This window comes from Emydura macquarii, unplaced genomic scaffold, assembly GCF_026122565.2.
Source record: "Emydura macquarii macquarii isolate MOO-44397 ecotype Brisbane River unplaced genomic scaffold, CSIRO-AGI_Emac_v2 contig_1790, whole genome shotgun sequence".
Taxonomy (NCBI): domain Eukaryota; kingdom Metazoa; phylum Chordata; order Testudines; family Chelidae; genus Emydura; species Emydura macquarii.
Window position 1 is genome coordinate 4,590,740 of NW_027131927.1, and position 15,409 is coordinate 4,606,148.

Below are 15,409 nucleotides of genomic sequence, written 5' to 3' on the forward strand. Positions count from 1 at the left end.
TGTTCTGTCTCCTATCCCCAGTTCCTGGAGTCCTGGATGGCTGTGAGAATCTCAGATTTTTTTTAAAAAAAGAAGAAAACCTTACAGGCTTGTCTACCGGCAGAACTCTACCAGTATAATTACACCACTACAGCTCTGGCGGTACAACACCCTGTGTGGACGCACTCTTTGGAGAGCTGGGGGCTGAGTCGGCATGTGCCTTAGCTCCGTGATTGCTGGGTTTAGAGATTTGAGTTTGAACTAAAGGAACTCTGCTTTTCCTGGAATGGTTTGAGTGCTGCTTTGCTGAACACGCTGGCCTGACATGACTCCGGGCAACTGTCACCCTGTGTTAACCCAAAGTTGTTTTGTCAGGGAATTTCGTTCCGCTACAGCCGCGTCCAAAGAGACACAAGCTAAAGGGGGAAGAGAGCCAAAAACGCACGTCACCCTGGGGGGACAGACCCTGCCACAGCTCTCGGGGCCTAGTGACCCCAGCACCACCCTGCTGGTCGATTTCCTCAGTGGCGCCAGCTCTAAGTGCTAGATCCTCATGGTCGCAGGGAAAAGCTTGAACACGTGACCCCCCCACCCCAGAGCTGGGGGGCAGAGGAAAGACCTGACATTTATTTGTTTATTTCTGTACAAAATCTCATGATTTGTGAACACTGGGGAAAGAGAAGAAGGGGTAAGGGGGGAGGGGAGGGGAAGGGAGGAGACTGGAGGAGGGGAGGGGAAGGGAAGAGAAAGGGGAGGGGAAGGGGGCGGGGAAGAGTGGGGGTGGTGTGAGGGAGGGGAGGGAAGGGAGGAGTTGGGGGTGGAGACAGCCTTCGTCCCGCCCAAGCAGACACTCAAACGCCACAGCCCTGCCAGGTACGTCAACACGCTGCCTCCACGCCATTGGCTGCGGCGCCTCGGACTGACAGGACCGAGAACCAATCAAAGGCTCCAGGGCTCAGCCTGCAGCCTTGGCTGGGCGGGAGGGGGTGTGTTGCGCATGTGTCCAGTCGCGCGCGCCAGAAGCCGCGCCCCACCAAGGGCAGCCTCGAGCGCTTGGTTGGCCCCCACCTCTGCCAGTCTACCTTTCGCAGCCAATGGCAGGGCTGCTGCGCGATTACGCGTTGCGTGCCGTGCGCGCTGACGTTGCGCGGAGGGCTCTACGGTACGGGCGCCTCGGTGTGAGGCTGGCGGCGGGGCCGAGGGCGGCCGGGGCCGGACGGGCCGCAGCGACGGTGAGTGCGGGACGCGGCCTCCCCCCACCCCCCTGCTTCTCCCCTCGCCCGGCCCCTTCCCCCACCAGGGATCCCGATGCGGGCCCCTCGCCTGTGCTTTATCTTGCCCCTCCCCCACCCCATCCAGGGCCCCCGATCCCCGCCCTAAGCCAGGGCCTCTCTGTGCTTCATCGCACCCCTCCCTGAACCAGGGTCCCGCCTTCCTGCTCTGCACCTCCCCCCCGATATCCAACCCCGCCCTGATCCAGAGACCCCCCCCCCTTCCCTCCATCCCAACTAACCCCGCCCTGATCCGGGGACCCCCCTTCCCTCCATCCTAGCCACCATCCCCACCTAGATCCTCTAATCCACCCTGATCTGGGGATCCCCTGCTGTATTCCATCCCAACCCTGATCCAGGGACCCTCCCTGTTCCCTCCATCCCCGCCCTGATCCGGGGATCCCATTCTCTACATCACAGCCCTGGTCCAGGGATCCCTTGTATTAAGTCTTCCCTGATCTGAAGATCCTCCTTCCCTCCATCCCAACCAACCATGCCCTGAACGAGGGATCCCCTGTATTCCATTATCCCTGATCCAGGGATCCCCTGTACTCACTCCAGCTCTGCCCCCAAACCAAGGATTGCTCCCCCTCCCAAAGCAGACATCCTACCCCACCCTGATCTGGCATCCCTTTAGCCTCACTTCAACTAGGAATCCTTTCTCCTCCCTTGGATCCCCATCCCATCCTGATCTGGGGTTCCCATATATTACATCACCTCCTCTCTCCCCAACCAGGCATCTGCTACCCTGCCCTAAACCAGGGACACCCCATCTCCACACACAAATGCAACCCATCAGCACACCAACCCTTGTTCCTCCTGCCAGGGAGATAATTCTTAATGCCCCTCCTCCCCCACTCTCTCCATAGGTTCCATGGGGCTGGCTTTCACTAGAGATCCCATCTCTTCTCCCTGAAAATACACACTGAGACCCTCTAGCCAAATTTCTTCCCCACTCCTATGTACCAGACAGGACATCTCCCATCTACTTGCTTGGATACCCTTAGGACACTCACATCTCTCTCCCCACCAGACTCTGACTAGAGGTTTCCCTTCGCTGTCATGCTGGGTGGCTGCTCTCTCCTCCTTATGCACGTGCCCCTGAGATCCTTACCTAGAGGAGATTTGTTCTTCTCTCTGTACTGAGACCTTCCTGTGGAGATATTCCCCGCAAGGCCTTACCTCAACCCAGCTCTCTAGCACCAGAAATCCCTTTATCCCTGAAATGCTTCCAGCAGGGATCCTTAGTTCCCACTGGAATTCTCGTACACACCCAGGCACGTGGCACTAGTGGTCCTTTGAATCTGTCTGATATCCTGCCTCCTACACTAGCCTGTACTGGACGTTTCAGAGGGTGGCATAACCCTTGCTTCCTGATAGACCTCCTTGTGCAATCCCATCCCACTCTGGAATGCTCACATGCATTTCCTTCCTGACCACCCCCAGCTTGTTATCTTATTCTTCAGGGCTGATCGTCCTTATGATTTTATCCTAATGCCATCTGGTCTTCCTTTTTGGAACTTTAGTGCCCTATCCAGTTGCTTACTATCATTTGGCATTGTGTTCCACAGGTTAATTTTAAGTTATGTTAATAAGGTCTCTCTTTCTACCAGTTAGAAATCTATTGGTTTGGGTTTTTTTTAATTCTGAGTGTGCTATTACAGGTCAGAATAGACCGGGGAACCAAACCGGCTTTCCCTGCACCATAGGCCTATATTTCCTTCCACTTCTTAAATCTCTCCCTTGTACACTTGCTCCCTTTTGCTGGCCTACTCTGGTCCTTCTCTTTGCTCTGAACTGAACAAACTGACTGCAGTACAGACGCTGAGGCTGTACCAGCAATGTGTGTACTCTCTCTTTTCTTATTGTTCTCCATCATTTGCTTAATATAGGGCGTTGTCTGTAGGTCAAAGCACATTCCTGGGCGTCAGGCACTAGGTTCTGTCTTTGGTTTCGAGAGCAGGGTCTAGTGGCTAGAGCAGAGTAGTGGGCATTAATGCTCCTGACTTCTATTCCTGGCTCTTCCATCCAGCCCTACTTCATAGCTCTCTTTCTCTGGGCAGGTTCTCTCATATTTCACAAAGGGGACTGTGAGGCTTTGATGTCTGTCATATGCTTGGAGATCCTGGAAATAACAAGGTCTAGAGAAGCACCCAAGTGTGGTTCTTCCAGTTACCTGGAGACCTTTGTTACTGGGTATCTCAAATAGTTGGAGGCAGCACTGAGCTGAAAAGGAGGTGGTGTGAGGGGATTGGGGGTACACATTGGGGACAGTAGTGGCATCTGGGGTTGGGGCTCAGAAGAGCTGAGTTCAGTTCCTGGCTCTGTCACAGACCCGGTGCCTTCACAGCTAGAAAGGCATGACTTAGTAGCCAGTCCTAGAGGAGACAGAGCACAGGTGGTTTTAACCTCAGTGGAGGTAGGTGAGTTCAACCCTATACTCCCCTACCGGGGGTTTGCTTCAGCTAGCCACATGGAGGTAAAAAAAACTACCTGTCTCTTCACTAGGACTTTACACTGAGCTAGCTAATTTGAATTAACTTTCTCAACATCAAAACACCCCTCTTTTTCAGCAAAGACCTAGCCAGACTCCCGGTGTGACCTTGTGCCTCAGGTGTATCAGGATAATATTAGTCCATCTCACACCGGGAATGTGAGACAAAACCCCTGGATGAATGTGAAGAACACATGTTATGATGATGGGGGGTGGGGTGGTTATATAGACAAAACAAGGTCCAGCAGCATTTGAGAGAGGAAGCTGTTTAGTTGTTTTAATGAGAATGCCAACTCAACACGTTTGTAGAGCCCAAATGGATTAGATTTGGCAGAGCGAATCCCTTTCCAGACCTCCGGCCAGTCAGTGAGGTAGGCTGCCATTCAAGGACAGGCAACAGAAGTGCTTCTGAGGCCAGAGGTGTTGGTTACAGCTTATTTTAATCTTCCCTTATAAAATGAAGGATGGGGTGAGGAGGGACCTAAAAAGCCCAAGAAGAGACAAGAATCATGGCCTGAGTGTGCATGGATTGAAATTCGACGACAGGGGAAACTTCTCAATGGGGGGGAAATCTCTTTAGACTTGTCTTCACTGCACAGTTCACTTAGGTGTGACCCCTCGCGTTGGTCTAGCTTGAGTGAGAGCTGCCGTGCTGCAAAATCCTTGCATTACTGGCACTATCCTTGCTTGTGTGAGGAGCTAGGACTTCTGTGTGGGGGTTGAATCCCATGATTCTTAGTGCTGCACTAATCGGAGGTCTCTCTATCAATTGTGCTGCAGTGGGTTGTGGGAGAACTTGTCTGCCCTTTCCAGCCAGGTGGACAGAATCTAAAACTTCAGTGAAAACAAGGCCTTGGTGTGGTAGAGGTCCCTTGGCTTGTTCTTCTTGAAACCAGTGTGGACAAAAGGCTGAGGAATGAACCCTTGGGAACTAATGAGCAGTTCGGAAAGATGTGCTGAGATGGGGGGTGGGGGGAAAGACAAAATTCTCACCTTCTCTTTGAGGTCTTCTGGTGTCCTGAAGCCTTCTGAGAAGACACTTGGTTCAGTTTAGGTTCTTGCCAAACAAGCTTTTGCTTACAGAGAGAGCCCCCCTCATCTCCAAAATAATCCAAAACCTGAAATCTTTCTGTTCAGCACCACCATCGCGTTGTTCTGCAGAAGGCATGGAATGAAGACACCCTGAGCCCCAAAAAGAAGCTGAGGGAGCCTAGTTGCCTTTCTGCCCATGTTTGATCTCATTGCTCATGGGCATCACTGAAGGAAGAAGACGTCAGGATGATCTTGAATGTGAGAAAAGCAGCAGAAGACTGGGAAGGTGTTGGTGTTTAGAGTAGGAGGCGACACATGAGGCATCAAAACTGCTGGTGCAGGCTGGGAAGAGCAGGTGATGTTCCCTTCTTCCGAGGAAATCACAGGGTGTTCCTAGCCCTGGCTGCTGTTGAGGGGGTTAGATGGCCCCCTGGTCTGGGCCAGTATGCCCCGTTGGAGGCGTAGCCTGGCGTGCAGTTGTGTAGGGCCTTGAAGGCAAGGGTGGCAAATTTGAAAGTTGATGCAGTGAGCGAGGGGGAGAGAACCTTTGTAGGCCAATAGGCTGAGGAAGATGAGAGGTCTGGTTTCTCTGATGTCAAAGTCTTTGCTGAATGAGGCAAACACGAAGGCTCTTCTGAAGCAGAGTAAGTGGATGGAAAAGCATACGCTGGCCCAACTAACCTGTCAGGGATGAATTTCTCCTGTAGAGTGATCTCCAGGTACTTTCTGGTTCGGGAGGGGTGGGGGAGTAATGAATTGTAATTTGTAATGAATTTTAGCACTGTTGAAGAGGAAGGATGGCCCAGTGGATACGGGGCTAGCATGGGTCTTGGGAGACCTGGTTATGTTCCCTGCTGTGGTGAAGTGATCCTGTGTGACCGTAAGTCACTTAGTGTCCTCATCTGTAAAATGGGCATGCAAGCTCTGCCCTACCTCACAGGGTAGGGTGAGTCCATTGTGAGGTGGGCAGATACCATGGTGATGGGGGCCATATAAATAGAGGGATTGGACTTACAGCACACTGACATCCTTGGAGACTGAATCCCCTGTTTATCTGTGGAACAGGTACAGCCCTGGTAGTGGTAGGGGGCACTTCCCCCCACACACTGCCCTCTCCCACCCATGTGTTTTAGCCCTGCCCTGAAGAGACCATCTCTAGGGGAAGATGAGATCAGCCTCCGTGGTCCATTCAGACCTCGGCCTTCTTGAGGCATCAATCACTGTCGTGGTGGCTTTTGTGACATGGGCACTTGTTGGGTACTGGTCTAAGACCCATCAAATTCATTTCAGAGAGGCAGTGTGACCCGGTGCGTGAGACACTGCACCGGAACCCAAGAGAGCTGGATTCTCTCCCCTACTGGGGGGTCTTGGGCAAGTCACTCCCCCCCCCCATGCCTCAGTTTCCCCACTTTATTGGGGAAATGGAAGCACAGTGATACTGACTGTTTGTAAAATGGTTTGTGGTCTACAGATGAAAAGAGCTAGGTGGTATAATAGTAACTTCCCCAAGCGGGGGTGTGCGTGCGCGCATGCATAGAACAGATTTCCAGATGGTGACTATGTCAGTCAATGCCAGGAGTTGCCAGCTCCTAGATAATAGACCTTCAGGCACAGATAACAGAAGCCGATGTGAAATTCCTTTCTCTTCTTTGTGCCAGCCTGGGAACTAAGAAAAGTGACTGATGCGTTACAGCTGGTGGGGAAGCTTGTACAGGGTTAATATCTGAGGGTCAGACTCAAGGATCGGATAGCTTGAGAGATGAGCTACAGAAGCCTCAGATCTCCAGAACAATGGTTCTAATCCATTCCGGGGCAACTTCAAACTGGCTGCCATGATGGTGGCTGGGTGCCAACCAAATTTCCACATCACTGACGGGGGCTGACCTTAGGAGCAGCCTTAGCAGGGAGACAGGAGCGTACGGGTCATGGGTCTGAATTCCCCTTCACCAGCCGAGGTGCAGCAGAAGTTGCTGGGGCACCACCTTTCCAGATGGCCTGTTGGTAAAGCTCTCCAGGGAGCTGCCGCGTCAACTTCAGTCCACTCAGCTGAGTGGCAGGACATAGTGCCCCAGCGTGGCATCTATCTCCTGCCACGGCTTGTGTCTCCCTGTTCCCCTCTGTAGCTTAGGCCACGGGTCATTAGTGCTCCCACCTAAGGTATAATTACAGTGGGCTGTGTCGCTGCTCCAGCCGCCTGTCCCTGTTTCCTTACCGCCAGGAGCCTGCTTAGTTTGGCTCTAATGATAGCATCCAGTGGCGAGAGACCCAGACAGCAGCTTCCCATCGGTCTTTTTTCACACACACGCCTTTTCAGAAGGGGTTGAGAGCAGCACACTTTAAAAATTGCTGCTTCTCTCTCCACCGCCGTCCCCATCCCTCAACTTGGCCATGGCTAGTGCGGGTGGACAGCAGCGCACAGGATGCTGTTGTAGCCCGGCTGTGTCCACCAGTGTGACGTATTCTCTGACAAGAAACAGGTAGAGGGGAAAGCACTGGGCCAATGGATGCTTCATTCAGCGGGGTCCAGATGCTGCTTCTGCTTAGAGCGCTGGCTTAGGACTTGGGAATTCAAGTCTTGCCTCCTCCACAGACTCCCTGTGTGACTGTGTCACTTAGCCCCTCTGTGCCTCAGTTTCCCATTTGGTGCGCGGGGGGGATAATGGCACTTCCCTCTCTCGAAGGTGGGCTTGGAGGGATTAGTTTTTTATCGGTAAAGTCAGTAAATATTGATTTCACTGCACACACAAACCCAGGAAAAAATACGTTCACTGATTGAAATTGGTAGGCAGCATTTTTCTTTCTTTACCTAATTTATTAGAGTCAAAATCCAGTGATCAAGACTTCTGAATTAGGCTTGTCACAAGCGAATAAATAGTAAAACCGGGTAGGATTTGTTGATCTAAGGCTATTTACTTTGTATGTTTTGACATGTGATGGTGAAAATTTGTTTTAACGGTTCCGAAACCTTTTGACTTTTTGGATCTCAGCATGTGCTGTCATTAAATATTTGCCTGACCCCCACCTCTCCTATTTCTCATAACTGTGAACATTTAAATCTATTAAAAATCAGGGGAGTCTTAAAAGTAAACCTCTAATCTGTTGAAATTATGAAAAAATAAAATTGAGGTCTTCTCGTAGGGGATAAATATATTAGATTGAGACACTCAGGTCTTGCAGTAACGGGGTGAGCAGATTCCTTCGTATAGATCCATGATATATCAATCATGTCTTGCATCTGCCTTAGATGCTGCAAAGTTTGGCACAGGCTGAGCACCAGTGGAAAGGAATGTGCTCCTCCAAAGAAGTGGGTTGTACTTTTATGATCCTAGGGTTTACCTGCTTATACTGATGCTCTTATTTTTATAGGGTCTCTCTTCATCTCTGCTTCTGTCTGTAGGTCAGCTTCCTCAGGCTGTGACTGTCTTACGTAGGCATCTGAATGCCTCACAACCTTTAGTGTCTTTATCCTCCTAACACCCCTGTAAGGGAGGGCAGCGCTCCTATGTGTAGCCTCGTGGGATAGAGTGCTGGATTGGGATCGAGGCCTGGTCCTGGTGGGTGGCCTTGGGTAAGTCAGGGCCCCTCTCTGACTCAGTTTCTCCATCTGTAAATGGGGTTGAGGAGACTGACCTCCTTTGAAGCATTTTGCGATGGACTGATAAAGAGTTCTAAATGTTCTTTTTTGTTCCTCGTTGGTGCCTCAGTTTCCCAAGCTGTACAAACTCCGTGACTTGCCCATGGTCACACAGGGACTATAACAGAGTAGGGAATTGAACTCAGGTCTCCTGAGTGCCAAGCGTGTACCCTAACCACTGGGCCATCCTTCCTCCACTATGCAAAGGAGGCCTGTCCTAGTCTCTGGGTTGGATCCAACTCTGAACATCTCCAGCTCCTGCCTGAACCCCTGAGCCTAATTCCAGAGCCTGTGATGAGCGTGGCAGTGTGTGAGGCAGCCCGACCAGAACCTGGAGCCTAGGCCCAGCGCTGGACGGGGAGGCAAGTGGCATAAGGGTGACTCAACTCAGCTGATGGGGAGTCAGGACTCCTGGTTCTATTCCCATCTGTCCCGCTCTCTGTGCCTCAGTTTCCCCATCTGTAAGATGGAGATAATGCTGCTTTGTAAAGCTCTTTAAAATCTGCTGATGAAAAGCTCTAGATAAGAGCTGGGTTTTATTATTTATTTTATTACCACCTGGCTTTCATGCTGCAGGGGTGAGTCTAGTAATGCTGCAGGGCTTCAGTGATTGGGGTGGGGGTTAAGAGAGGCATCCAGTTGAAATGGCCAGAACAGCTTTCAAACAGCAGATTCTCCCTTCCTGAACTGGAACGCAGGCTGTGGTGCTGGGGCTGATGCCCCGGTGGCACTGAGAAGCACCACGGAATTGTCTACGAACACGAGTAAGCGGGATTTTTGGTTTTAAGGCTCATTGGAACGCTACAAGAAAAAAACCAGATCCCTTGGATTACAGAAAGCTGGGGTGGGAAGATGACCTAGTGAGGATCTCACAATGAATCAGTAGCAGAGCTAGGATTAAGATGTGGGAGTCCTAATTCCTGCCCCTTTGCTCTGAGCACTAAGCCGTTGCTACCCACTGTGATCAAGGTGGCAGCATTGTGCACTGGGACTTGTCTATGTTAAAGAGAAGACAGGCTGCAAGTTGCCTTGGATGACTCTCAGGGGCTGCATTCTTGGTATGGTATGACCTGCCTTGCCAAGTTGGCGCATGGTCCAGCCATTTCAATAGCCCAATCAGAAAACCAGACATCTCTCTCCAGCAGCTGGTCTCTATCCATCACCCCTAGGCTCTGTTGGAAAAGCATCTCTGCTTTTCCTTTTGTTTAAAAACAAAAATACATCCAGGCAGAGCTAATTCCACTGCAGACAGAGCCAGCAAACATGCGTTCCACGGGGCAGACATAGTCTTTAAACCCATATACACAGAGCAAGGTGCTGTTTGAATGCTTTGTGGCGCCTTAGAAAGCCATGGCATCCCATAGAAGATTGAGGTGTGCAAACAATACGGTGAAGTCGGAGGTCGTAGTAGCTCAGGAGTTCAAGATCTCTTGTGTGAGAATTTCACAACCATAAAGATAAGAAAAAGAGAGAAATCCTGAGACAGCTACGTGGCTGGAATATGAAGCACCTGTTGTCCTTCCACTTATCTAAAGCTTTTTCTCTTTCTTATACAGCCTTCAGTCTCCAGCATTGTCAGTTTTGAAGTGTTGTATCTGCGGAATGGGTGTGCCGCAGAGCTGAAGGCCGCCTCCCAGTGCAGCTAGTGTGTTTCTTCCCTGCCTTTGAAAGCAACCCTCACCCCACCCCACCCTGCTAAGGGGGAGTTCTTTCTCCACAATCTTGGTAATCCCCTCTTGGAGCAAGAGGGGACGGAATGTAGGGTTCCTAGATGGGCCCCTCTAAATTAGAAAGACTACAACATTTGCTAGGAACCAGGCTGAGACATGCTAAGCCTGCATTGCGGGTATCTCCCAATGGCCAGAGAGTTAATGGTGGAGTCTCATGATAGGAGAAAATAGGTCTTTAGTTGTTTGTTGCTGAATAGGCATGGAAAGCCAGTTTCCTTTTCTGCCCCCTTCCTGCTATCCGTCTTACTCCTCTCTTATCTTTGCCCCTCTTGTGCAGACCTGATCGTCAGTATGATGCTTGCATGCTGGGAGCAGTTGATCTTCAGAGACGCCAGTGACTCGAAATCTTGCTGGTTTTTTAAAAAAATATCCAAAATAGTTGAAAGCAGCTGTAGGTCCTAACGTGTGCCCTGAAAACGCTACCTTTTTGAGGCTTCACAATTGCATTTTCTTACCGTGTATGTTTCGATCTTCCACCATGACTTGCAATGGAGCCGCAGGAACAAAAGGGGAAACAGCCAGAATGATGATACCCAAAGTGCTGCCAAATACATGGAGGAAATTGAGGGCAAAAAGACACTTATTTTTTTCCTTATCTGTGACTGTGTGTTAGGTGCCTTTGTAGTAGCTAAAATATCTTCAGACAGAAGTGACGTTTTAAGTCAGTGGTGCGTTAGAAATATGTGTCGGCTGTAAGTTGAATTTCACTCAGCGTTTTTTATTTGGATTTAGATCTTCCCCTGCTGTGCGTACCACCCAGCCGTACAGTCTTGTGCTGTGTATGAGAACCAGGAAGTGGAACTGGCTATAAGCAGGAGACAGAACAGATTGTGCTACGAGTGAAGTGCAAAAAGCAAATGTAGCTTTTGAAAGGTCCCCCCAGTGATCTGTGGTACCTGGATTGCCCTCATCACTATAGAACAGTGGTTTTCAACTTTTATTTCATTTGCGGACCCTTAAAAAAATTTCAAATGGAGGTGCAGACTGCTTTGGAAATCTTAGACCAGTCCGCAGATCATGGGTTGAAAACCACTGCCATAGAATCAAAGTATCTTGCAGTTTTTAACTTATCATATCTCCCCCCCCTCCCCCCCCCCCCCCGAGCCAGGGCAGTGTTGTTTGGGCTGGGGAGGTGCAAAGAGGCTAAATGACTCCACCAAGGTCACCCAGGAAGTCTGTGGCAGATTGAGGTATTGAGCTCCAGAATCCTCAGTTAGTGCCCTAACCGCCCCTTCCTCCATCATCGCAAGTCCTAAATAAGAACTCTAGTTGTGCGTAATGTCTAGTTAGCGTAACACCTGAAACAGACCATTGGAAGGAAAATGGAAGCGATCCGAGCATTGGATCTTCAGAAACAGAGATCTCACAAGCTGTCCCTGAGTCCGCCAAGGAGAGCTCCAGGAAAAGTGAGATGTGACGTTCCTGACGTTTTTAAAAAGGAAAGTCTCCCTGCTTCTTTTTTTAAAGCTAGGAGAGGAGGGAGTGTCTTTTATTATCAAAAAGAAAGAGCAGTCTCTAAGGCCTCATGTGCACTGCAGAGTTTTGCCAGTGTAGCTGTGTTGGCTAGGAGTGTGGGGAAAAAATCACACACATCCCCAACCGATGTAGCTATACGGGCAAATCTGGTACACAACTGTACTGGCATAAGGCTCTGGAGTGTAGTTAAGCTGCAAGTCTTTGACTTCGCAGGCCCCCTGTGTCTTTATGAATGTCCTTCAGCTTGGACCGTTTTGCCTCCTTGGATTGGGTGGCTGCATGCGAAATGAACGAAGATTAATGTGCAGTTCAGGGGGATGGGGAGGAGAGGGTTTATGGTACCGTAGCACTGTGGTGCTGCTTTTCTGTCACTGGAGCTCAGGACTGGCTGACTGGGTCTCTCTGATCAGGTGCCCTGTCCTTCTGGTATTATCCGGTATCCAGGCTCTGCCAACGTCCAGTGCATGATGCTTAAGTTGAATCCACTTCTCACCCCACCAGTTCAATCTATTAACCTCTTTAGGCTGTAAATACCCACCCGGGGAACAAATATTTAACAATGCGCTCTTCAGTCTAAGCAGAGAAAGGTCTAACACAATCCAATGGCTGGAAGTTGAAGCTAGACAAATTCAGATTGGAAATAAGGCATCGATTTTTAACAGAGTAGTTGACCCTTGGGAAATTGTTCTAATAGTGGTTGTGGATTCTCCATCACTGGCAATTTTTAAATCGAGATGGGATGTTTTTCTAAAAGATTTGCTCTAGGAATTATTTTGGGGCAGTTCTCTGGACCGTGTTATCCAGAAGGTCAGACTAGCTGATCACAATGGTTCCTTCTGGCCTGGGAATCTGTGATTTGCACAATACTATATGTGGGGGAAATAAGGAAGAAAATTGGATTTGTTGCTCCCACCTGAGGTCTGATTTGCACCAACATAAAGCTGTCCAGATGCAATAGTTGACTCTCTGATCTCCTGTGGCAGTAAGTTCTGCAGGCTGGAATTTTGCTGGGGTCAAGTTATGGCCCGTTGCGTGTTTGAATGTGTAATCTTCCCATCTGTCTTCTGGTGTAAAGCAAAAGAGGTCTTAGACCTGGTTATAGAACAATGCAGGCTGTTGACCAAGGTGGCCAATCTTTCTTAATCAATCTTGTATTTCTCTTTCCTTCCAGGGATCTCCAAAGCAGTCTGCTTAGAGGAGAGTCCTGCAAAAGGATCTAGACGAAGAGAGATTTTTGGGACTGTCCTCCCCCCATGTGATCCCAGCTTCACTGGCAGCAGGATTTACATTCCAGGTTGTGCCCTCCTCCATCCCCCGAGCCAAACCGTAGGACTTAAAGCTGAAATCATGTGAGGGGGTTTCTCGTGCTCCCCCCTCTCCCCGACCCCTTCCCCTCCCCCCGTCTCTGGCGTGTCACTGCTGAGCCACGTTGACGCATCTGCCACCATGATGTTCCGGGATCAGGTGGGAATCCTGGCTGGCTGGTTCAAAGGCTGGAACGAATGTGAGCAGACCGTGGCTCTGCTCTCCCTCCTCAAGCGCATCACTCGCACCCAAGCCCGCTTCCTGCAGCTGTGCCTGGAGCACTCGCTGGCCGACTGCACCGAGATCCACATCGTGGAGTCGGAGGCCAACAGCGCAGGTGAGTTTGGCATGGTTTTGGGACACAGCTGCAGTCTGGCAGGTGGAGCCTTTTGCTCCCGAGGAGCTATCCCGATTTAAATCCTGCCCCTCCAAGTCTAAGGTGGAGCAGGCTGGGCTTAGCACCAGGAATGGGGTGTGTTTAGATCAGAATAGTTTAATCCAGCTCTCCCCTCTCTAAATTAGTCCATTGTCGTGGTATGTGAGACTAACCCATCTCTGAAATGCAGCCACCTCTGGGGTGAGACAGGGCAGCAGGTAAGCCTTGCAACAACATTCTGCAGAGATTTAGGGTGGGAAAGGAGGCGTGTGGTATCCATTGGGATTGTAAACCTCTTGGACCAGGGGATTGTCTTTTTCTTTTGTTTGTACAGCACTTAGCGCATTGGGTCCATGACAGACTCCTGGGCACTACCATAATACACCTAGTAGTGAGTACCTAGCGCAATGGGGTCTGTAACTGGGGCATCCATGTGCTACCGTAATACACCTATTGTAATGGACTCCTGGTTTGTGACTGGGCACAACCGTGATACAAATGATGGTAATTTAGACTTTGGTCATTAAAGCTGGGACACCAGGGCTAATGCTTCCCAAAAGTGTTATGGTGTCTCCTGAGAGTAGTCCAGAGCTCTTGCTTCATGGCTTCCCCAAAGACAGCACCTGTGACAGCACAACATCAAGCTGGTGTGTTGGGGTGAGCCCCGCTTCAGAGAAGCGAATCGCCCGCATTTCTCTCTGCAGGACAGCAGCACCCCTTAGTGCAGTGCTGGCTGCTGGGCCATTGGGTTCAATGCTGTTTCTGAGGGGAGAGCGCCCCCTACTGAGCCTGGACCGCAGTGTGAACAGGAGATCTCGGTAACTAGCTTTGCAGTGTGTGTGTCTTCATGCACCAAAGATTGAAATAGACAATTGGTTTATATAATCCAGCCCACCAGGAATCAGGGGCAGAGTTCTGTCTCTAGCACAATCCTCTCTGTGACCTAGTTCTATACGTTCCAAGAGCCGGGGCTCCTTCCCCTGGAGAATGTTCCCCAGCTTCAACTCCGCCTCCATTCCCCTCCACGCAATTTCATCCCATTTCTTCCTGATACCACCCCCAGCCACTCTCCTTTCTTTTCTGTCCACATTCTTTGGATTCTTGGAGAGCAATTGCATTGGAACTACTTAACTCCCCTCAGTGGTACTCAGTAGCTGGGCTGCTGTGCCTATCTTCCCTGTGTGTCCCTTGCACTTCCTTCCCTATTGATCACTTAAGCATCTCAGAAGCACAGAAGTTTAAAGCTCTTCCAGCATAGATCCGGCCATCCGTGGTTTCTTTAATGCAGATTTACTTGTAGGGCAATTGTTCTGATGCGGAATTACTCACCCTTCAGGCTGGCGTCTCCTTATTTGAAGGCAAGAATTTTTCTGATCCTCTGATGTTTACTATAAAAGAATGTAAAGTGCATATAAAAATCGGTGATCATGTTAAACCTATAAACTTATTTGTGTTTCGAGAGGTTGATCAGAGAATGCTCGACCTTGAAAGGTCAGGATATGCCAGGAATGGGGGGAGTGATTTTTCCTTGCTTTAGATTGTAATAAAACTTTTCCACATCTCGTGGCCCACCGAAGGTTGCAGCCTGCCTGGTTGAAAGAGACTGCTTTACCAGATGGCTAGTCTAAAGTCTTGTATGCGTCCATGTTAAGACCTTCTCTCTCTAAATCGAACTGACTTAATCAAACGGGCGCAACCCTCAGTGTGGACACTTAGGGCTTGTCTACATGGGGACACTCAGGATAATTAATCTGAATCAACTAAAGGTGTAAATTAGTTAATCACTAAACTACTGGGTGGACCATGAATTAAAGTGAATTATTAAAGTGGCCTTAATTTGCTTCAGTTTAATTTACTATGGAAGTGAATTATGAGTGAGGCTTTGGAATTGAATTAAATTAATCTGAATTAAGACCACTTTGATTCTTAGTGAGAGCATCGACACGGAGTTTAGTGTGGTTTAACTAATCCACTTTAAATTTACATATTTACCTAACTTGGGTTAATTTTTCTGAGATTGTTTTATTTCATTTTTAAAGTCTGCTCTACAGAGATTTTGGTCTTGGTATAACTGTCATTTAAGGGGGTGATTGTTTTGTTATAGGGTTGTTT

General features: G+C 49.6%; 1 protein-coding gene across 1 annotated transcript in view; it reads left to right on the forward strand.

The window, feature by feature from the left end:
* Nucleotides 1-1,118: 1,118 nt before the first annotated feature.
* Nucleotides 1,119-15,409, forward strand: part of SAMD4B (sterile alpha motif domain containing 4B) — a 32,850-nt gene continuing 18,559 nt past the window's right edge. Inside the window, exons 1-2 of the mRNA XM_067556753.1 lie at nt 1,119-1,211; nt 12,788-13,258. Coding sequence (XP_067412854.1) covers nt 13,063-13,258 — 196 coding nt within the window. The 5' untranslated portion in view covers nt 1,119-1,211; nt 12,788-13,062. The remainder of the gene's footprint in view (nt 1,212-12,787; nt 13,259-15,409) is intronic.